Source organism: Engraulis encrasicolus, chromosome 6, assembly GCF_034702125.1.
Source record: "Engraulis encrasicolus isolate BLACKSEA-1 chromosome 6, IST_EnEncr_1.0, whole genome shotgun sequence".
NCBI classification, from domain to species: Eukaryota; Metazoa; Chordata; class Actinopteri; order Clupeiformes; family Engraulidae; genus Engraulis; species Engraulis encrasicolus.
In genome coordinates this window covers 27,992,378-28,015,191 of record NC_085862.1, presented here as the reverse complement: position 1 = coordinate 28,015,191, position 22,814 = coordinate 27,992,378, and the positions used below count along the sequence as shown (strand labels likewise).

Here is a 22,814-nt window from a genome sequence, read left to right as displayed (position 1 = left end):
ACATTGTGAGACATTTCCACCCCTATTATACTCTGTACACTGCCTACTTCTACATACTATACTATAGATGTATCTGTCAACACTTGTTCCAGGTCATGTTAAGACCGTCTACCTTAACTGACAGAGCATGTTTTTCTGCACATGGTCTATCCCAAGTCACAGAATGTCTTTTTGCACAATTACCTTTTTACATTTTTTACATATTACATTTTCACATTCTTTATCTTTACTATTTTTATTTTTATTTTCCCCTCCCTGACTATTCCTGTGTTATTTGTGTCTTGAAATGTCCATGTGGGCATTTGTTTATTTGTGTATTAATGTAAGCTACTGGATACCTGAATTTCCCCCTGGGGATTAATAAGGTTACTCTACTCTACAACTCTACTTGCTTGTTTGTTTGTTTGTTTGTTTTTTTGGTTGGTTGGTTGTGGTTTGGGAGGTTTAGGATGCGTTCCAATATGCGACCTTGCGTCCTCCACTTGTGCTTGTGGCCTCGTACCAGGAAGTAATATGTCATGATGACATCACTGACAACAGCATTATACATATTATTATTTCAATGTCTTGCGAGGGCTCAATTGTAAAGTAATTTTCTCATTTGCAAACTGAATGGTGAATGTAGAATAGCCCCCCCAAAATTGTTTTGGCTAGGCTGACAGCGGGGAAACTTAATTGTTTTCTCCATGGAGGAGGGGCCAGGAGGCGGGACGAGGCCACAAGCACAAGTGGAGGACACAAGGTCGCATATTGAAAAGGGTATGACAAGGGAAGGGTATGACTAATTGGCCTGCCTGCACTTGTTGAAAAGACATTGTAATAATGTGTGCCATGTAATAATAGTTTAAATAGGCCTATACTTTTTTGTTAAAAGCTGTTCAAAGTTATTTAAGGAGCTATGTTGAGTTATGAGGAGTAATTGATAAATCTATTCCACGTACGTCTGTTTTCAATATTAGGGTTAGCCTATAGTATATGGTTACATCTTATCAAAAAAGGATGACATAACTTCTCAACTTTCTTTTTAAAAAAAAAATATATATATATATATATATATATATATATATATATATATATTTTACTTTATTTTTGACAGGACGGTGAAGGAGAGACAGGAAATGACTGGGGAAAGAGAGACAGGGAAGGATCGGCAAATGACCCGGGCCGGAAATTGAACCCGGGTAGTAGTAACCCAGTGCCCTACCGTTAGGCCACGGCAGGGTCCAAACTTCTCAACTTGCTAATGAACGGGCCCCATGGTGTGAGGCTCAGCCTCCAGCTCTGTATTAGTACAACAGCTGAACATCAGCAGACAGGGGGGGCCTCTAGAGATAGGGAGGACCGGCCTTACCATGGCTGATATGGTAGGGCACTCGTCTACTACGCGGCTGACTCCGGTTCGATTCCCGGCTCAGCCCAGCTCGCTTCCTGTCTCTACTTCACTGTCCTGTCTGAGAAAAAAAATCAATAAAGGCTTGTAAAGCCTCCAAAAACTTATAATAATTAAAAAAACATAGGGAGGACAACACTGAAAATCACCAGCTGCCCTCGCCTTCTCCCCTCCCTCATGGACATTTACACCTCCCGCTGCCTCGGTAAAGCCAAGAACATCATCATAGTCAGTCAAAAGAGTTGTGTTGTTGGCAACATAGACTCCTTTTTTGGAGCTTGAAGATACTTTGTCTCCTCCACAGAGACAGTTCTTCAGTTCTATCTGGCATCGTTCCAGACGAACAAATCCTCAGTGTTTCACGTATGTTGTCCATCATCTTCTTTTGGTGTGTTGTAACAGTAGCACTGTGACGCTGCGTGAAATCCTTATAAGAACTGAAAAAGTCTCTTGGTGGAAGCTCCAAAAAGAAGCCCAGTTGCCGGCAACTTCACTCATTTAACTGAGATGACCTGGATGAATGAGAAACCTTGCAAGTGTAACAAAGAAAAAAACGAGCACATTCGTCTCAAAAAGATGGGGTGCAGGACAAGCAAAGTCACATGAAAACTGAAAATAACATCCACGACACCAAGCTCCCATTTCTCTTATTTTAATGTGACGTTTCAGGAGCTTGATGTCGCAGACTTAATTTTCAGTTTTCATGAGAAACTTCGCAAACATCATCAATATCAACTGACATCCTGGCTTTGAGTTGTTTGACCTTTTGGCCTCTAGTGTTTCTCAAATGGGGGCTCTACCGCCCCCCAGTGGATGGTAGAGAGCCCTTGGGACAGAGTCGTGGGGGCTCTGCATTGGGGGCACTGAGAGTGCTGTGTGTTTTCATAGTCTGTAGCACTATGCTGTTGGGTGAGGTGAGGGAAATTGGCATGCTTACGATGAGGTCAGGGATGTGTTGGCATGCTGATAATGGGGTGAGCATTCTTTAAAAAAAAAGGTGGAGAACCACTGTCCCATCTGCACTAGAATCAGGACAAATTGATGCTAGAACAGTTTTTCCCGATGAACTCTTACCATGCACTTACTTTCAACTCATCCTCACCCCCCCAACCCACAACAAACAGACACAGATTATTCCCGAAAGTCATCCTGAACTCTAACACGCACTGTCTCTGACCCTCATCCCCCTCTCCGAACTCTCCTGTGTACTATCAGTTGTCTCATGACCAAACATAGTGAAGGCAAGCTTTTTATGCCTTGTTAGGAAATTATTTTGCAGTCTTTTTATTTTTCCTATTACCTGGGTTATATGTGTCTTGAAATGTCCATGTGGGCATTATGAATATTTATGTAAGCTACTTGACACCTGCATTTCTACTCTACTCTACATATTTCTGAGTAGACTACCTTTTGTTAATGTCTATGTCTTTAACTCCTGTGTTATTCACTTTCTTGTTAGGACTAATGTTTTATTTTTTATTTCATTGAATGTTTTTTTGCTGTAGTTTGACCTCACATTGTAGCAACACTGAGTTTCATTCTATGTCATTGTAGACATTTTGAGAGAGGTTCACGTAAGAGAGAGAGAGGAGATAAGCTATATCATATGACAAGGCAAGAACACCCAAGAGAATAGTGGCCTTATTAACATCAGGGCTTGCGATCTGTGCTGATGCCACAGGCAAGCAACTAGATATAACTTGAGAGCAGAGCGTTTTTATATAAATCATAATTAAGTGAATCGGGACATGGTCTTTGAAAGGATAACCATCCTCTTTTTTAATTCCAGAGACAAAGTTAACATCAACACAGTGATGCCTTGTGATGGTCATGGACTAACTTTGGATTTACTTCTTAATGCAGAGTTAAACAAACAAACAGACGCTTGGATTCAAAGCAGGGTTTTCTTGAAAGAATGTGAGCATTTGTTGGTTAAAGCAACAGTGGAAAATTGGAGCATCCAAACACAACAATCATGTCTGATACTTTTAAAATATGAGTCAACAGATGGTAACTTAGTGAAATAGCGTTAATATGCAACCAAAACTGCTCAATATTACTGAGGGGGATCTACACCAAAAAGCTTTTGCAACTCACATGACATTACATTACACTAAGCAGACACTTTTAGAAAGCAACTCACAAAAGTTGACACAAATAAGCTGCAGATACAGGACCAAGCTAAGAGTAAATGAAGGAGGTTTGGATCAAACTGTCATTCCAGTATTCCACACTATTAACGACAATTACATCATTGTCACACAAGTTTTGTCTTTTTGTGTGTGTGTGAAAAAATACTAACTTAAAAGTACTTATTCCAGGAAGTTGTTGAGCAATACCTCCCATAGGTGACTGAATAGGTCATTTTTTTATCATTTGGATTAGATCTGTGTTTTTATTGGCAAACGGCCCCATTTTAAGCTTCATTGCCTCAAAGAAATTGGCATGCTCTAGTAGTTTTAAGAGAGAACTGTTGTGCAACAGCCCTGGGCTTCTGATTAAAACTGAAAAAAGATGTTGGTTTCAGTATCAGCTACCGACCACATCTACATTATTCATTCATGTGAGAAATTAAAGTCAAACTGCTTAATGCAATGGGAGGAAGCCAATTTGACTCATAATTAGTGAACATATGACTTTCCACTTCATTCACACTTTACTTGCAGATATCTATTCTGTGTCATCATAAAATATCATTGACCTAATTACAGTTTTGAGGGCATGCTCACCTGCAGCTCTGATAAGATATTGGTTCGTGTAAGAACAAGACTGGTAATTACCACTTTCAACTCCATTGTCAAGCTTATTTTGGCAGTCAGTATGTCAATACTGAGCAAACTTTCACAACCATTCAAATTTGTCAGAAAGAATTACAACACAAGCCCCTTAGAGACCATTTGCGTGAAACCAATTCCTATTTTGTGTCTTAAGTTATTCAAGGTAATAGGTTAAAGAGTCTTCTTTTTGGCCTTTATCAGGGAAAATGTGTGACAGAGGTTGGGGGGCGTGGAAGAGCTAGCTGAGAGGGTGGGTGTTAGAGTAGTATGTAAATACTATGTCCTATAAAAACACAAGAGGATCACTACAAGTCTTAGTAGAAGCTGCATCATCGAACTGCCTGTCGCCCAATCACTACTGTAAGTAATGCTACCGACTCATAACTGTGTAATTATGTGTATTTGTTGTGTGTTTGCTCTGTGCATGCGTGTGTATGTGTGCTTGCAAGATGCGCACAAGCATAAATACACCAGAATTCTCATAGTGTACCGTCACACCGGTGTGACAGGAATGTTCGGGCAGTGAAAGTTCTACAGAATTCTGGGCGTCATTCAATAAAATATGGAATTGTAGAATGTTGCATTGTTATAGAACGCATTCTTTTTATAGAATGCTCAAAAACCCACCCTCTTAAAGGTTAATCTCCTCTCTTTTCTATATGGATCCGGATCCTGCCATAACAAGTATTGATATTGACTGATTTTACACTGCAATGAAATTGTATTGTACATGTTTTCTGTGTCTAATTGATGTGTTATACTAACAGACAGTTCATATTCTACAGATTGGCGCATCCAGAGTATAAAGCCATGAAGTTCTCCATCCTCTTCTTCATCCTGTTGTTGGCGTGCATGTGCCCAGTTCTGGCGCAAGGTAAGACGTCTGCCAAGGATCTAGTGCAAAAGCGTGCTAGGTATCACATTTTCAAACGATGCCCCATGCCAGCATAGACTGCACTGTCTGTATACTATACATTAACAATCATTTAAAGGCCATGCTCATGATGCTTTTAAATTATTGTTTATCATTATTATTAATGTATTGTGTATTTAAAAAAAAATATTTCACATGTGTAACATAATGTCTATGTACGTCTACCATCACTGAACTTTTGCTGAGGCATTTCATGGAATGCACTTTTCGGTGTCGTCTTCTCATTATTATTAATGTATTGTGTATTTCAAAAGATAGTTCACATGTGTAACATAATGTCTAAGTCTACCATCACTGAACGTTTTCTGAGGCATTTTATGGAGTGTACTTTTCGGTGTCGTCTTCTCCTTTTTGTTTCAAATGAAAACCAGGTTCTTATGAGAACTGCTGCCTGAAATATGTGGCTGGTATCAAGAAGTCCACCAAGAAACGGGTGGAGAAGTACAGACTACAAGAAACAGATGGGGGCTGCAACAGGCAAGCCGTGGTGTGAGTATTACTTCAGAAGAAGTGTTTATTCCAAATGCCCCGAGTATTACTTCAAAAGAAGTGTTTATTCAAAATGCTCCAATATTGTAGAATAGGGAGCACAAGGAAAACACTTTCACTTAGACACACACATGCACGCACGGCAGGCACACATGCACGCACGGCAGGCGCACACACACACGCACACACACACACACACACACACACACACACACACACACACACACACGCACACACGCAAACACACACACACAATCAGGGAGACACTCACACTAACAGAAACAGATGCGTGCATGGATGTGTTCATAGTCTGTTTACTGTTTTCCTCTGCCTGTCACCATACACACAAATATGTGCATACAGTACATGCATACACATGCAGAGAGTTAAAAACCTATCTCCATTTTTCTCTTTTTATGGATGCTGAATTGAACTTAGTCAAGTTCCAGTCTAAGAGTTTGTAAACGCAAATGAGATTTGTTTGTGTGTTGGTTGTGATACTGTACATTCAGAATCAAAATTAAAATGTAGATGAATTTAGAGATTTGCTTGTGTGTTGGTTATGGTACTGTATATTCAGAATCAATTTTAAAATGTAGATGCATTTAGTTTAACTTAATCTGTGTTGTTAACCTGTTGTCTTCAGGTTCACCCTGAGGAATTTGAGAACATTTTGCGCAGATCCTAAACAGCAATGGGTGCAACATCTCATCGCTGACGTCGATCGCAGGAACAAGAACACCATGTGAGGGACTGGTTGGAGCCTAAATGTAGTCAAGGTAAATCATTTTCATATACACATGACTTTGTAATTCTAACTCAAATTTCCAATTACTAACATTATTAAAGAAACCTAATGCTCTTATTTGTTCCTCCAGAGCCCCAGTAAAGCTTGGTTTGGAAGTCTACGGATGACGAGGTCTTCGTGGTGGATTGAAAAAACCCATTACAGAGGTGTAACGACAGACGGTTTCGGCAAAGTTCTCACAGCCAAGATATTACCGTCAGTGTCATACTTAACATTGAGATTGTGCTTCCTTTGATGTATGACTTGTCAACTTCAGGTTGCATGTCAGCATACATACCCAGATGCCCTCAGGAGATGATGCTTTACCAGTTTGTCTGAGCTTGAACATGAGCTTGAAGTGAGTGGGTTAATAGCTCAGACATATTTAATCTTTAACAGCGTATAACAACTTATAATAACACACTGTGAACAAATTGTATTAACTTCTTTTCTCTCAGAGAATTATATTGTTATGCAGCACTCGTGAATGTTAACGTGATGAATGTTATTTTTATATGATACCATATTTTTATATGAAAACATACATAGATTTAGTCTTTATGTGAGATATTGTCAGTATATCAACCTGATTAATTATCTGATAAAGAAACTTGTATAAAGGTGATCTTTCTCATTATTGCAAGGAGTGGATATGTGGTCCAAAATAAAAAAAAATGTTTTCATAGTAATCTAATTGTAATGGTCATTATTACTTATTTTATACCATGTTTTGCATAATTCTATAATACTTAGAAGAATATGTTCAGCATAAAAATGGCATAGCCAATAATGCTTTGCTTTGCCATTTTGTGGGCAACCAGGTAGAGTGATATTTGTTTTGTTTTGTTTTTGTTAAAACAGACAAGGATTAGGCTAGTAATTAGACATTTAGTAAATGAAAGATACATTAAAAGCACATCAAAGACTTTGTAACCTGCAAGAAAAAAAATGTATCTTCGTATGGTAAATCAGTACAGTTACATGTGAAAGTGAGAGGCCTGTGCTACTTTCAAACATGACACTGTTATTAGTCATGTCCCTGTTTTCAATCTGAAGAAAAATCTTCAATTTTATCAACCACCATAAATTCAGATAAGACAGAGAATGGGGGTTGCAGGATCAGTGCATAGGGGAACTAGTCAAAGCTTGTCAAAGCATGCACGCACGCATGCACACACACGCACACACACACGCACACACATACACACACACACACACACACACACACATGGGGGCCGCTTGGGGGGGGGGAGTGGTACAGATTCTAAGGGCCCAAGCACTGAGAGGGGCCCTTAAGGGGGCCCAAAATTTGAATCTTTCATGGGGCCCAACATTTCTGGCAGCGCCCCTGCACACACGCGATCACACACACACAGAGAAGAGACAGTTGAAGAGATTAATACTTCTCCCCTCCACCTCAACTCTCGACTCCTGCGGCGGTAACCTGACTGATGTATGACTTTTTTTTTTATCTCCTTACATGCTCGTTCCTGTACCATGTCACTTCCGAATATCTTCACCATAAAAGTAGAAAACTTGTTAATTCCCTTTGACAAAAGTGTTCTCTTTATGGTGGACTATTCTTTTATAATACTTTACAATACTGACAGTGATACACTGTAACCTGTAGTGTAACCCTTTAGCAAGCTCTCTCAAAAGTGACTAGATGAAACAATGATAGAAAGACATTTCATAACAAAGAGGAGAGCAGAGGTGTTGAAAATAACAATCTGGTTTATTTCAAGATTATCTGACGCCAGTTGAAGGGTACAGAGAGCTCTCAAAACTGTCATGTTATCTGTTTAATGTTTGAAGGCTAAACCCCCAGAGTGGTGGATATTCCTTAATGATAATGTTGACGATAATGAGATTTCAAACAATGATTCCGTATGCATTTTTGTTTTCCACCGTGCGTTGATCATTGAGATACACAATGTTCTGTTTTTTTGGGTTTTTTTACATTATTTACAAGACCCAACAACACAGGGTGTGATGCAACGCTGCTGTAGCAGAGGTTCTGCTAAGATTTACTCCTCTTTTCAGATGCAGGCATGGGTGCCGCGAGGGAGGGAAAGGTGGTACAGATTCTAAGGGCCCAACAGCACTGACAGGCCCTTGGAAGGATGCTGATAACATAATTTGTCATTTTTGGGGGCCCAAAATTTGAATCTTTCATGGGGCCCAACATTTTTAGCGGCGCCCCTGGATGCAGGGATATGGGTTGTTGCGAAACACAAGACATTTTTACCACTGACGAGGACTTTGTTGGCAGAGATTTGTGGCACTGTCAGTCAGTCCGCTTCTTCCTCACTGAATATTCCGTGAGTGGCTCTCACGTCTCAACAGGTAATGGAATGGTGGGGCTTTCTCACACAATTGAAAATCAGTACAGGGAGGCAAAAACACCACATTCACACTGTGACTGGCAGTCACCCAGAGAAAACAGTGTCATGGTATAGGAAGAAAGCAAACTGAATACAAACATTTCATCACTGAGACATTTTTACTCAATACAGGAAAAAAGATGATTATTGGGGGGAAAGATCATAAAAAATAAAGTGTCTTTTCAGAAAGAAATTAGATATCCCAACTGTCAATCAAGCTCACAGGCTAGTACATATCTTTATCTGTTATATGGAGAAAACAAAACACAGATGGAAGCGGTCTGATTATTTGACAAAACATGGAGTGTGTTTTAAAGACCAATATCTTCCCCTTTTTATGTAGATGACAAGTATGATGTCAGCCTTCTTTAAGTAGGATTAGGAGGTCCTAAACTGTTCGGCCTAATCCTCAGCATCAGCCTGTGCCCATAAGCCTAGGGTTAAAAATACGCTGATGTGCTGTTACACAATATGTTAAATAGGATGACGTGAATTCTTGTATGGATGAGTATTTATTGGCATCTATTAGCAGGCTGGTAGGAAATGATATCTGGAGACCCACAATCTCAGTCCCTGTACATGGTGGTACACTTTACCAAAGAGGGTGGAGTAATAAAGAGGCTTCGAAACCCGCCCACCCAATGCAAAAGTGTGTGCTCAAGTTGGGTCTCCTAAGGGGGCGTTGTCCCCTCCTTCTTCTTCTATTTTTGAGGTGTTTGCACAAGAAATGCGCTACCGCCATCTACAGTGCTAAGGGGACTCCATTTATTCTCAACCTGAGGACTCCGAAGGTCTCCTAACCGAAGGTCTCCTAAAGGGGCGTTCACCCAACAGAAAGTGGATACCAGAAATGAACTGAAATGACTTATCTCTGTCTAGAGTATCTCTGGCATTACTGTACGCGGTGCCTGTTCACTAAAGCAAACACCAGATGGCACTGTTTTACCCCTTAACCTGCATTAAGATGAGACAAGGTTGCGGTGCCCTGCGACACTCGAAAATGTTAACTCAACTATTATTTTTATACGATGACATGACACCATATATTTTATATGAAATCATACATAGATTTGAAGTCTTTGTGTGAGATATTGTCAATATACATGTATATCAACGTGATTACTTATCAAGCATCAGATGGTACTGTTTATCCCCTTCAATGCATCCAGATGAGACCAGGTTGTGGTGCCCTGTGACACAGTCCTTCCACCTCAAGCCAAAGCAGCCTGTGTTCCCCTGTGTTTCTAGCCTAAACCAGACTAAATGTGAGATTGGATGTTTAACTTTAACCGATGAACGATAGGCCTACATCCGAAGATTGTTGATGAGAGCAACCTGTTGTCTTACTAGGCTACTGTGTTTCATCAAAAGTGAGTGATATTACTATTGTAATGGGGGAAGTGGTTGGTATCTGCACTTAATGCAGTACCAGAGTGCAAATGAGCTAACCCGCAATCGGAACGCACACAGTATTGCACCCACACACAGCAATGGGCTAGCTGCCATGAACCCAAAGCCGAGCTACGGGAGTTCCGTTACAGGAGTTCCGTTTCAGGTCACCTTCTCAAGGGGAACCTCAGCCATGCCTGAGGATGTGTCAATTACTGTTCGCACATCCACTCCACCCACATTTCTGTCAAGTGCAGCCAGCGACTCTACAGTGTTTCAGTTGGCCCGTTGGTCGGAAACAGGTTTAATTTGTTGGTGTGTTTGCATGTCGATGTAGGTCTTTTGGCCTTGTTCATACCAGCTTGAGCTTTTAACCAGCTACCACCCTTTGGTAGCTGTAAAGTTCCTTAAGAAGAATGCCTCATATTCTCAGCCAGCAGTGTTTCTATCTCATTTGGGGGCCCTTGACAAGATAAAGACATGGGGCCCTAGTGGATTATTTTTGCTGGAATTTAGCATGGCAGGGACTGACTGTTGGGGCCATGTAATGGAGGCCAATTAGCAGAGTGTGGCGTGGACCGTTAATGAACCTCCCTCCCGAAGCCTCATAGAGTATCGGTAGCGTTGGGCTGTCGGACTGGTCCTTTAGCTCAGCGGTATTGTGCTGTTACTCCCATGCCCAAACCGATGCGTTGACGAGGTGGCGAATTCAAGGCCCCAAGGGGGGTGGACTGTGCAGGAACACCTCGGTTACATAAAGAGGGCATATTTAGTTGGGGTCCTAGGCAGTTGCCCAGTATGCCTACAGGTAAAACCCGGTCCTGCGGCCAACCCAGCATCGCTTCACTTCCACCCCTGTCTTTCCAGTCATTTGCAAGTTGGCAGCTGCACCTGTGTTTTCCAAATCCTGTTACGTACTGTATGTTCCCATTCCGCAGGTGTCCAAAGAGAGAGGCCTCACTGCCTCCTCCCACCCTCCCTCCCTCACTACACTACAGGATTATACAGACGGAGGAAGGGTTGTGTCTAAATGGCACGTTGCCCAGAGAGTTCCTGCCCTGGAGCTCGTCGGGGTACTGCGTGGTGTAGCCCACCGCCTCCACCGTCCTCCTCTTCTGAACGCGGTGCACCAGGATGCGGTAGGTGCCCGTGACGGGGCTGCGCGAGTCCATGCCGTTGTTCTGCAGGTGCTGGGTGGTGATGCCCAGGTCGGCCAGTGCCAGCCGCACCTCCCTCTCCTCCACCGACAGGGTGTTGGCGCTGGCGCCCTCGGCGAGGTGCGCCGGGGTCAGGCTGTACACGGGGTGCGGGCTGGGGTACTCCACGCCCGACAGCCAGTCGCTGCTCATGATCTGGGCGATGGAGGTGCGGTCGCCGGCCACCTGGCGCAGCATGCCCTTGATGACGTGCTGGCAGGGCTCGGGCACGTGCGGCGGGATGGCGTAGGCGCCGTGCAGGATGACGCGCTTGAGGCGGCTCAGGTTGTCGGCGGAGAAGGGCATGGTGGCGGTCACCATGAAGAAGAGCAGGATGCCCAGCGCCCAGACGTCCACGTGCTGGCCCACGTAGCCCTTGTCCTTGAAGAGCTCGGGCGCGGCGTAGGGCGGCGAGCCGCAGAAGGTCGTCAGGGTGTCGGCCGGCGTGGTGACGGTGCTGAAGCCAAAGTCACCCACCTTGATGCAGTAGCTGGTGGTGTAGAAGATGTTCTCCGCCTTCAGGTCCCGGTGGACGATGTTGTTCTCGTGCTGCCGGGAAAGGAAATACATACAATAATTGTTACTTGATTGACCTTATCGATTGACTTAAGATTAATTGATAAGCGGCATTTCCCCCCTCTTCACATGGTCATTTCACCTGGGTCTCTCACCATTCTGCAATTAATTGCGATTGATTTTTTAAAATCGATTAACATATCAATCAATTAAAGTCGACTAATCGAGTCATTGCTGACATACTCACATACAACACATTACATTTGAACTTCATCTATACCCATATACTGTACATTCCTCAGTGAGCTACTGTGATTTTTATACTATTAATTTCTGACACAAACACACTTGCTTTTCATGGGACACATTGAATAATTCTGGTCAAAAAGCATTGGCACACAAAATGCCACAAGGTATTTTAACAGCCGGTAGGAAGGAGTTCCTACTGAAGGTTTAAGCAAGTTAAACAGTCCATTCTATTTTGGCCTGAGGCCTAATTGTCTCATAGGCTACTGTACTTTACCTAGGCTACCTTATGTAACTTCTTTGACCCTCGCCTCTTATATTGACACTGTCAACTTGACACACCTCCTGTCCTCTGAAGAGGTTGGCGGTAACTGTTAAAATGGCTTGCACGGAAGCCATACGACGTTGGAGGCGCTGAGACCCTCCACAAGTAAAGGTGTGCCGGGGTCAGGCTGTATGCGGGGTGCGGGCTGGGGTACTCCACCCCTGACAGCCATTTGCTGCTCATGAGACTGGATATGTTGTTATCATTCTAGTTTTTTTCTGTGGCCTACTGTTTTGTTATGAAAGCAGGGCCGCCACTAGACATAAGGAGAGTACGAAACATAGATGTATTAGTTAATGGATTATTATTATTAGTTAATTATGAGGGGGGCTCCTGACCAGTTATGCTTAGGGCCTCCAAAACTTAAGCATGTACAGTATACGGTAAGTTATCTACTCCATAGAAAGTTAATTGAGATACCATGATTCAGAACCAGAATCTGTGCATATAAACACTTGCTTTTAGTGGGACACATACTGAACAAATCTGGCCACAAGGGAGTAACTGTGTCAAATTGATTGTGGAAACACAGACTGCATGTCCGTGCTCATTGTTATTGTAGTTTTTGTGTGGCCCCCTGCTTCGGTATGAAAGTTTCTGCTAAGTTAGTAATACACAGTGTCACAGATGACTGGCCAAATGCAAAAGCTGAGAAAGTGCAGTCAAACTAAAAGATAGACAGACCTGCTAACGATAGACAGACATGGACAAACAGTATAAGCAAGTGTATAAGCAAGTATGTGTGTGTGGGTGGGTGTGTGCGCGCGCATGCGTGCGTGTGGTGTGTATGCATGCATGCCTAGTGTGTGTGTGTGTGTGTGTGTGTGTGTGTGTGTGTGTGTGTGTGTGTGTGTGTGTGTGTGTGTGTGTGTGTGTGTGTGCAGGCCTACTAAAATCCTGACCAGCATCGGCCCCTATAGACTTTCCGTCCACCGGGAAATGCCCTGTGTGCCAGATTACCAGTTCAGGCCTGGCCATGGCCCAATATAACCCCTGTTTATATATACAGTAAGTAAGTACTGTGCCTGCGTGCTAACCATGTGCTTGATGGCCGAGATGATCTGAGCGAACACCAGCTTGCTCTCCAGGTCTGGCAGTCGCCCCCTGGTGGAGATGCGGGAGTAGAGGTCTCCTCCGCTGCCGTACTCCATGGCCAGGTACAGCCGCTTGCTGGTCTCCAGCACCTCGTACAGCCGCACGATGTTGGGGTGCGACACCTTCTCCATGCAGCTGATCTCCGAGGTGAACAGAGCCTGCGCCTTCTTGTCCAGACGGTTCTTGTCCAGGATTTTCACGGCCACCCTTTCTGCATTGATGGATGAAGATGATGAAGTTAAGTGAAAGCCCAACTGAGAAACTCCAACTCCCATTGTCATTGTGACACAACACACAAGTGCACAATGCACACAACAACATTGCATTCATGCCTCACCCGTGCAAGGGGGCAGCCCTCTGATCAATGCCCTCTGAGTTCCTCTCAGTCAGCAAATGCAATGAGTTCGCATCCTTTTTCAAAGGAAAGATTGAAAAAGTACGTACAAACATACTCACACAAGTGCAACCGGCCCATGATTCGGACCAACTTGCTACGGTGAAGTTAAATCTTAACCTCATGAGAAATTTTCATTTAGTTGATGTGGACATTCTTAGCTCCTCTACATCTGACTTAGATGTTCTACCAACAGCCTTCTTCAAATCCATCTTACATCTAATATCACCAGATGTACTTCAGATCATCAACACCTCACTACAAACAGGCATATTCCCAGGCTGTCTGAAAGAAGCAGTTGTGAAACCCTTACTGAAAAAGAACAACCTGGATGCACTGGTACTAAACAACTATAGGCCCATATCCAATCTACCATTCATGGGTAAAATAATAGAGAATTTTTTTTTAACCAATTAACTGCCTTTCTAATGTCTAATAGCTACCTTGATAAGTTTCAATCAGGTTTCCGTGCCTACCACAGCACTGAAATAGCTCTAGAATGACATAAGATTGAATTCTGATGCTGGCAAATCATCCGTCTTGGTGCTACTTGACTTAAGTGCCGCTTTCGACACAGTTGACCATGCCATACTACTACATAGACTGGAACACTGGGTTGGCTTTACAGGCATAGTGATCAACTGGTTAAAATCATACTTACAACAAAGACGTTTTTTGTCGCCATTGGAAGACATACCTCATCACCGATGTCTCTGAACTGTGGGGTCTGGGACCACTACTGTTCAATCTGTATATGCTGCCACTGGGACACATTATCGAGAATAACTCCTGGCTAATTACCATAGCTATGCGGATGATACCCAACTGTACTTATCTATGTCCCCCAATGACTACACCCCCTTGAATCACTCCATCATTGCATGGACCAAATTAACAAATGGATGTCTCACAATTTCCTCCAGCTGAACACAGATAAAACTGAAGTAATTATATTTGGGAAAAGAGAGGAGAGACAAAAGATTGCTACTATCCTTGAAACGAAGGGACTGAAAGCAAGGGACACAGTTAAAAATCTTGGGGTCCTCATTGACAGTGACCTAAACTTCAACAGTCACATGAAAGCTATTACTAAGTCTGCATTTTATCACATAAAAAACGTCTCTAAATGTAGGGGCCTTATGTCTAAACATGATCTGGAGAAGCTAATACATGCCTTCATTTCTAGTAAGGTTGATTACTGTAACAGTCTTTTTACAGGCCTCCCCAAAAAATGCAGCAGCAAGGGTTCTTACAAAAACAAGGAAGTTTGACCACATTGCTCCAATTTTAAGATCACTGCATTGGCTCCCAGTAAGCTACAGAATTGATTTTAAGGCAATGCTAGTTGTGTTTAAATCTTTAAATGGAATGGGACCCACATATCTACTGGATATGTTTCAGCTGTATGCACCAACCAGGTCACTAAGGTCAACGGCGAAGAATTTACTGGTGATTTCTAAAGTCAAAACAAAGTGTGGAGAGGCAGCCTTTAGCTTCTATGCTTCAAAGCTTTGAAACCAGCTTCCAGATGACGTAAAAAATGCACCCACTATTGATAGCTTTAAATCTAGACTCAAGACAAAGCTGTTCTCAGATGCTTTCCCCTAGCTTAAATTCTTATTTTTTTATTTTTATGTTTATTTTGTTTTTTATTATTATTATTATTATTATTATTATTATTATTATTATTGTTGTTGTTGTTGTTGTTGTTGTTGTTGTTGTTGTTGTTGTTGTTGTTGTTGTTGTTATTATTATTATCATCATTATTTTACCTTATGTTTTATCTTAATGTTTTAAATGTTCTTTGACTCTAATTTATTTTCTTCTGTCTTCCCTGTTTCCTTTCTTTTTACATTTGTTAACTTTGTGAAGCACATAGAGTTGCACCTGTGTATGAAATGCGCTATATAAATAAACTTGCCTTGCCTTGCCTTGGCCTCAATGGCGTCCGTAACTGAGCAGTGCGGCGGGACGGTACCATGCTCAGGGTACCTTGGTTATGGAGGAGGATCGGGGAGAGCACTGGTTAATTACTCTCCCCACCAACCTAGCGGGCCGGGAGTCAAACCGGCAACCTTTGGGCTACAAGTCTGATGCCCTAACCGCTTACCCATGACTGCCCTATCTGTGATGTGAGATGTGGAGCATGGAGAGAGTTGGGGGGCAGAGGGAGAGAGGACACAACGCACACTGGGAGGTCAAGAGTAGCAGTAGGAACAGCATCATTTGTGGCATTCCCCTACTAGCTTTATTGGAGTCTGAAGAAATGTGTGCTGAACATATCTGAATAAGCCCGATACCCCCCACATTACTTTTTCCAGTACATCCGAAGTGTTCCTCCAAACAAATGAAAAAGGGTCTGTTAAATATCTTACAATACACCAAGGGGGGGTCCTTGGAATTTCAGGTGATTAGGGCCTTGTTTACTCGGTGAGACCACTTATTAGATTCTGGCATTCAGAGTGCATTCCCCAGAGGTCTGAGGTAGAGGAGCACAATCTCTCTCTCTCTCTAACCTGTGTCAGGGCTGTTTCCCTTCTTGAATAAATGAAAATTGCATCTCAGGGATGCATTACAATCAGATGATGCTATTTTCATCCCAAGCAATGGAGGTTTTGCTTAAGGGTATGGGATATGGGAAATTCCCACCCACATGTTTCCTACTAGAGGAGACCTGAACAGGAGAGCTGAACCTGAAACCAATTCCTCAAAGATTATATCCAAGAGACCTCCTGAACACCAGACTGACTCCTAAATTATTATTAAGCTTCCCAACCAATTTTGTAGAATAATAAATACCAAAAATATGAAACAAGCCTGGGGGTGCCGCTGCCGTGGCACACTTCATTAATGCTCCCATAACATCCGACCTGAGTCATTTCTCCCCACCCTACACCATGTCTCTCTCTCACTCACTTTCTTGTCATAATTCCACTGTCCTTTCACAAATACTCTTTATTAAAACAAATTACACTGCATTCATGATTAAAAGTTGCAAAACAAAAACTCAAACTGAAAGAAAAATGTCTCCACACTTAAATCTGTTTTCCCTTCTTTTAATGGCCAATCTTTCATTCTAGTAGGGCTCAGGCTGACCATTAAAAGAAGAAAAAAAGTGTGCAGGTATTTTTCATTCACTGTCCTTTCACAACAAATGCATAAAAGGCCCCCAAAATATTTTTCCTCACCTTTTGTCAGGACGTGAATCCCTAGTTTGACATGAGCAAAGTTGCCCGTGCCCACTTCTCCACGGAGCTCGTAGAAGGATATCCGGCGTCCCAGGATGAGGTCGTTGACCACGCGCTCGTTGTAGGCCATGTCATAGATGACCCTCTCGATGGGCGTCTGCTTCGTCCTCTGCTCAGCCGTCAGAGGCGGTGGCTTCTGCACCGGCACAGGCTTGGCCTTGGTCTCCACCATCTCCTCTCTTTCTTTCTTCTCCTTCTCCTCCTTGGACTTCTTCTTACTCCGATGCAGCATTGACCATGATTTCTTCAGTGTCAGACCTGCAGAGACACAAGTGAATGACAGAATAGGGTGATAAATGTATGCATGCATGTAAATGGATGCAAATAAAGTCAGTTACAGGCCAAACAGTGTTTGAATGTAGAATTGTACAAACTATGTCTGAGTATATATTATACAACATATAGTGACACATTTGTTTACAAGCTATTCACTCCCACAAAAGTGCATGAAATAAAACAGATTGGTGTCCACACCTTGAGATCTCAAAAGATTGATCCTTCATGACCTTGTATCATCAGGCATTAGTATGTCACAAAAACACAGCAAGCCATAAAAATAAACACTGCAATGCACTAGTCTCTGACTGTTTAGATAATGATCGGTTAATACCCTAGATTATCTCTGAGCCACACATTGCTCATACTCTCATACATAACTCACCTCTGAGATGAGCAGACATAGTACTCATTGTCGCCTCCCTGATATTTCCTTGCTGTATCCTTTTAAGAAACCATTTCCTCTCAGCACATTTTATAGTAAATCAAACTAACCAATATAGACTTGAAGGATGGCATAAGCACTTTCTCCCTCTCCTCTGCTCTGATCTGACGTCTCATCAGCTTATGCATGCCTCAGCACAGTGACCTGATCGCATGAGAACAGATTGCGCACACAGCAGTAGCGCAACAAGACAGCTGTATTATATGCTGGGGGATTAGACGTACCCGGCCGCCACAGATGATTGAACCTCAGGAGAGGTGTGAGGTCAGTGGTGACATGAAACAGAGTAGACCGGGGTTTGTCTCCAATCTTTCATAACACAACAATGAAAATACATGTGTCCTACTGTCGATATGGCCTACGCGTCAAGCTGTGCAACAAACCGCTCCTGGTCAGTGTTAGGGTTAGGGTTAGGGCTATGTTAAGGGTAAGCTTAGGTAATTTCTATGAAACAGCATATTTCAATGGAACATGGCCTGTGAGAGCAATGGAGTTTGCTCCTTAAACTGTAAAAAACAAAAAAGAAACATGGCCAATATAAAATATTTACACAGAACACAATGTGCTGCATGCTAGACATGCAATTTCATGCCTTTCAAGGCAAGTAAAAAAATACCCAATTTATGTGACATCAGAAAGATTTCTCTCTGTGCATATTTACTGGCAACTACCGTGCACGGCTGGACAAGTGATCTGGCATACAGGGCATTTTCCCAGTGGGCCAACAGTCCTCAGTGGCCGATGCTGTTGTTTTTGCTGTGGTTGATGTTTATTTCCACTTAGAGACTGGCCCACCAAATAGATAGGGCAGCCCATCGGTCCATCTTTAATATAATGGACTGGGCCATTCTTAATACTTATCATAGACTAATAATGGGCTGATCCAGGCAAAAATGCCCTAGCCGTTTTTGTACCCACAGTTCAGCCTTGCTAGCGTGCCACACCACCCCGTTCTCTCTGGCATCCTGACAGACCCCTAAGGTGTATTAGTCGCATGGACTTACAGGGACAATTCACCAGCCAACAAAAGGTTATTTTTAACCCAATATGAAGAAATAACTCACAAGCTTCATGTTTTCCTAATATTTTTTTAAGATTGCGCCGAGTGGTGATTTTAAAGTGTGAATTGACCAGACAAGAGTTGATGTGGGTCATTTCACGTGAAATCAGACATTTTGGGACCCGACCGAAACGGATTTCAATCATACTTGCTGTGCCTGTTTAGTAGCAAGGTAGCACCCCAGAACTGCATTTGTGTGAATCTGACACCAACATTAAGGGAGAAACAGACTAGCAAAGGTCTACATATGAGGGTGGGACACTATGCATTCAGCCCTGATTGTATAAGTCAGTGTAAGTCACAAAAGGATGTCTGAGGTGTTACTTGAAAGCTCTTTTCTGGCTCTACAAATTACACAAACAGCATGGAATACAACAACCTTCAGAATATGAATTATGATACATTGAAAATTTAAAAATTGAATATCCAAAAAACTATTTTAAATGGCTGGTTTCTTGTCTAAACATAGCCTGTAAGGTCATAAACAACACCTGACAATGGGGTGTTTGGTTCTTTATTCATTTCAGAGATAATGGATAATGGGTAGTGTCAGGGACAGGGCTGGACTGGCCATCTGGCATAACGGGCATTTTCCCGGTGGGCCCTGCACCCTCGTCGGTCCCTATTCCAGGTACTCAAAAACTACACGGCTTCTGCCCATTGTCAATGGACACAGTGGAAGCTAGACCTTTTTAAGCATTCAGAGAAGGCAGGGTTGAAACAATAAGCTCAGTAAAGGAATTTTCTAAATGTTCAAGCATCAAAGGGTATATTGTAGCTGTATATGATGGCAAATAGTGGCTAGCATGTGTTGAGGAATCTATGACGAGCACTGGAGAGGTGAAACTGAACTTCCTGCATCCTCATGGACCATCTCCATCCTTCATATATTCCGATAGACATGCTGTCATGTGATATTACTATGGTATTTCCGTATTATTACTAGGTGATTTGTATGATGCCATATTTTTGAGTCCCATTATCTCTTAAATTAATAGAGAACCAAACACCAGCATTTCAGGTTTTGTTCATGACATTGCAGGCTATGTTTAGACAAGGAACTGAGCATTTTAAAATATATGTTTTTTTTATATTCAATTTTTAATTTTTCAATTTATGATAATTGCTATTCCGAGGGTTGTTGTATTCCATGCTGTTTGTCTAATTTAGAGCCAGAAAAGAGCTTTCAAATAACACCACGGACATCCTTTTGTGACTTACACTGACTGATATAATCAAGGCTGAATGCATAGTGTCCTACCCTCATATGTAAACCTTTGCTAGTCTGCTTCTCCCTTAATATTAGTGTCAGATTCACACAAATGCAGTTCTGGGGTGCTACCTTGCTACTAAACAATCACAGCAAGTATGATTGAAATCTGTGTCGGTCGGGTCCCAAAGTGTCTGATTTCACGTGAAATGATCCATGTATTCTACCCACTAAATTGACCACAAGCACTAAAAATTTGATGTGTGAAAGTCTAGTCTAAATATAATGTACAGGTGAGATTATGTGTCTTAGCATAATGTAAACTTATGTAAGTGCTGTGTGCTGTGCTGTGCTGTGCATGTGCATGCGCTTTCGCACACATTAACACAACCATTTAAAATACAAAATAACCACAAGATTTTTTTTTTCACAGTCATTCATGGTTGTATAAAAACCTATGACTGTTCCTAACCATAGTTTTGTTTCTGTAAGAGTAATGGAAAGTCGTTGGTTGTTTTTAGCCCATCAGGGCCAGGCCAGGACAAAAATACTGACAAGGATTACACAAGAGGTTAGTTCCCGATTCAGGACAGGACGGGGAGAAAATACTGCTTGGCAAATCCCCTGGAACCACATGGGGGACATCCCGCTAGCTCATTCATGACTTCAAAGGCATCAGATCATTCATCACTTTTCTAACAAGCTGTTTTTTCGCCACACATTTGCAGATGCTTACCTCACATCTCATTGCACACAAAATTAAATAAATTCACATGCAAGTATATAGTGTATGCAACTTTCATGCAATTGTACTGTAGGCCTCTACTGTAGTGTGCTGACAGTAGGCTATCTGTTTAACAACATGTTATATAACAAATAACAACTTTGGAGATGCATTGCTTACCTCACATCTAATAGCACACAACATTAAATGAATGCACATGTTAGCATATAGCCTACTACATGCAACTTTCATGCAATTGTACTGTAGGCCTCCAATTAGAGTGCTGACAGCATCTGTTCAACATTGATTAACAACATGTTGTATGCATGATATATTACATGATCCACAAAGGATAACACAAGCGCAACTTTTGATTCAGTCTTTTTTTTCCAATGTCAATTTACAGTAAATAAGCAAAGTCTATTGGAATGAAAACTGTGACCAACACAGCCGCTCATACCAGGTCAGGTGTAGAAATTATACACTGATAACCCATTTTTTCGAGTTCTTTATCATCAACACACTTCTCTAGGCTACATAAAAGTGATATTAAACCTTAACAAGTATCAAAGTAGAAGCGAAACATGCAAAAGAAGAGTCAGTTACTGTACCTGGTGGTGGCAGATCTTTCATCCTCTGCTCAAGGCAGTTGGTGTGCACTCACCAAGGACTGTCTTAGTCTGGGTGTGTGCACTGAAGATCACCGCGGCTTAATCCAATTAGGTGCCCGTATTAATATCAGCGGCCAGTGGGGCGGCCCCACCTTACCCTGCACCGCCATGGAAATACAGTGCGTTCCAGCACTAACAAGCTTGTGGAGTAGAGGAGCAACAGAGTAAAAGACACCGGAGTCACCATACATGAGTGATTTACTGTAATTTTTGTTTTGGTGGTAGGTTTTCCACAGATAAAATAATTGTAGAAACCCGGTCAAACTGACATTTTTGTAGCCTACAGTGAGATTGAGATCTAACTGTACAAAAGGGTTGCATGATGTGTTGGTCTACAACCTTCAAAATGCACAAGATAAAGGCATAAGGCCTACAAGTTAAATGTATTTATTAACTTCATGTAGCCTTACAGATATAGCCTATTGTTGGGCACGGTTTGTAGGGGGGATGGGGGGAATGTCCTCCCTTCTGGTTTTGCTATTTCCACTTTTTATACATTATTTTTTGGCACATTTAATGTAAATCCATTGATATTGTAATGAACATATCCCCTCTTCTGATTTTCCGACAAAATCGCACCCTGGCCTTTTGTATATTGCATTGAAAGTGAAAGCCCAACTGGGAAACTCCAACTCCCATTGTCATTGTGACACAGCACTCCACAGCACAAAAGTGCTCACTGCACACTGCACACAACGAAATTGCATTAATGCCTCGCCCATGCAAGAGGGCAGCCCCAAATGGCGCCCCAAGGGAGCAGTGTGACGCGACCGTTGCCACGATACCATGCTGAGGGTACCTCAGTCATGGATGAGGATGGGGGAGAGCACTGGTTAATTACTCCCCCCACCAACCTGGCGGGTCGGGAGTCGAACCGGCAACCTTTGGGCTACAAGCCTGACACCCTAACCGGCGCTTACCCATGACTGCCCTAAAATTAGCCACGCCCCACGCCCCCGAAGAGAGGTCTCTGCATGGGTAGGCCTATAGCCAGCATAACAATATAACCAGGCCATACACTGTGGTCCATCCATACTGAATTATTTTCATAATTTAGACTTTGATCACGCCTGTAACATTTTATGCCATGCACACAAAATGCCACAAGGTGGTTTAACAGCAGGCAGAAAAGAGTCCCTTCCCACTGAGGATATAATTAACTTCAACAGTCCATTCTATTTTGGCCTGAGGCCTAATTGCCCCATCCTTTACCTAGGCTACCTTATGTAACTTCTTTGACCCTCTTTGACACTGTCAA

The 22,814-nt window shown here is 42.4% G+C and overlaps 2 protein-coding genes across 3 annotated transcripts; one reads left to right on the top strand and one right to left on the bottom strand.

Moving 5' to 3' along the window:
- The first annotated feature begins 4,424 nt into the window (after positions 1 to 4,424).
- ccl25b (chemokine (C-C motif) ligand 25b) lies at positions 4,425 to 7,066 on the top strand. Of its 2 annotated transcripts, none has more exons than XM_063201177.1 (5): positions 4,425 to 4,527; positions 4,953 to 5,041; positions 5,473 to 5,590; positions 6,237 to 6,369; positions 6,469 to 7,066. In XM_063201177.1, exons 2-4 carry the CDS (start codon positions 4,978 to 4,980, stop codon positions 6,337 to 6,339), a joined length of 285 nt encoding a protein of 94 aa, XP_063057247.1. In that variant the 5' UTR covers positions 4,425 to 4,527; positions 4,953 to 4,977; the 3' UTR covers positions 6,340 to 6,369; positions 6,469 to 7,066. The 2 variants fall into 2 exon arrangements, with proteins under 2 accessions (XP_063057247.1, XP_063057248.1); XM_063201178.1 differs by having other exon boundaries at positions 4,481 to 4,527; positions 4,935 to 5,041.
- Positions 7,067 to 11,142: 4,076 nt separating this feature from the next.
- LOC134451541 (serine/threonine-protein kinase NIM1) lies at positions 11,143 to 17,850 on the bottom strand. The gene is made up of 4 exons (XM_063202047.1): positions 17,832 to 17,850; positions 17,111 to 17,428; positions 13,471 to 13,739; positions 11,143 to 11,895 (listed from the first exon to the last, which is right to left on the bottom strand). The coding sequence occupies exons 1-4, from the start codon at positions 17,848 to 17,850 to the stop codon at positions 11,143 to 11,145; spliced, it is 1,359 nt and encodes a 452-aa protein (XP_063058117.1).
- Between the last annotated feature and the right edge of the window lie 4,964 nt (positions 17,851 to 22,814).

Bases quoted from the DNA above. Each gene is read 5' to 3' on its own strand.
- ccl25b (XM_063201177.1), top strand. From the start codon at position 4,978: ATGAAGTTCTCCATCCTCTTCTTCATCCTGTTGTTGGCGTGCATGTGC. The intron at 5,042-5,472 runs GTAAGACGTCTG...AATGAAAACCAG, and splicing joins GTGCCCAGTTCTGGCGCAAG to GTTCTTATGAGAACTGCTGC. The intron at 5,591-6,236 runs GTGAGTATTACT...TGTTGTCTTCAG, and splicing joins TGCAACAGGCAAGCCGTGGT to GTTCACCCTGAGGAATTTGA.
- LOC134451541 (XM_063202047.1), bottom strand. The intron at 13,740-17,110 runs GTGAGGAAAAAT...CCATCAATGCAG, and splicing joins GATTCACGTCCTGACAAAAG to AAAGGGTGGCCGTGAAAATC. The intron at 11,896-13,470 runs GTTAGCACGCAG...CTTTCCCGGCAG, and splicing joins TCTCGGCCATCAAGCACATG to CACGAGAACAACATCGTCCA.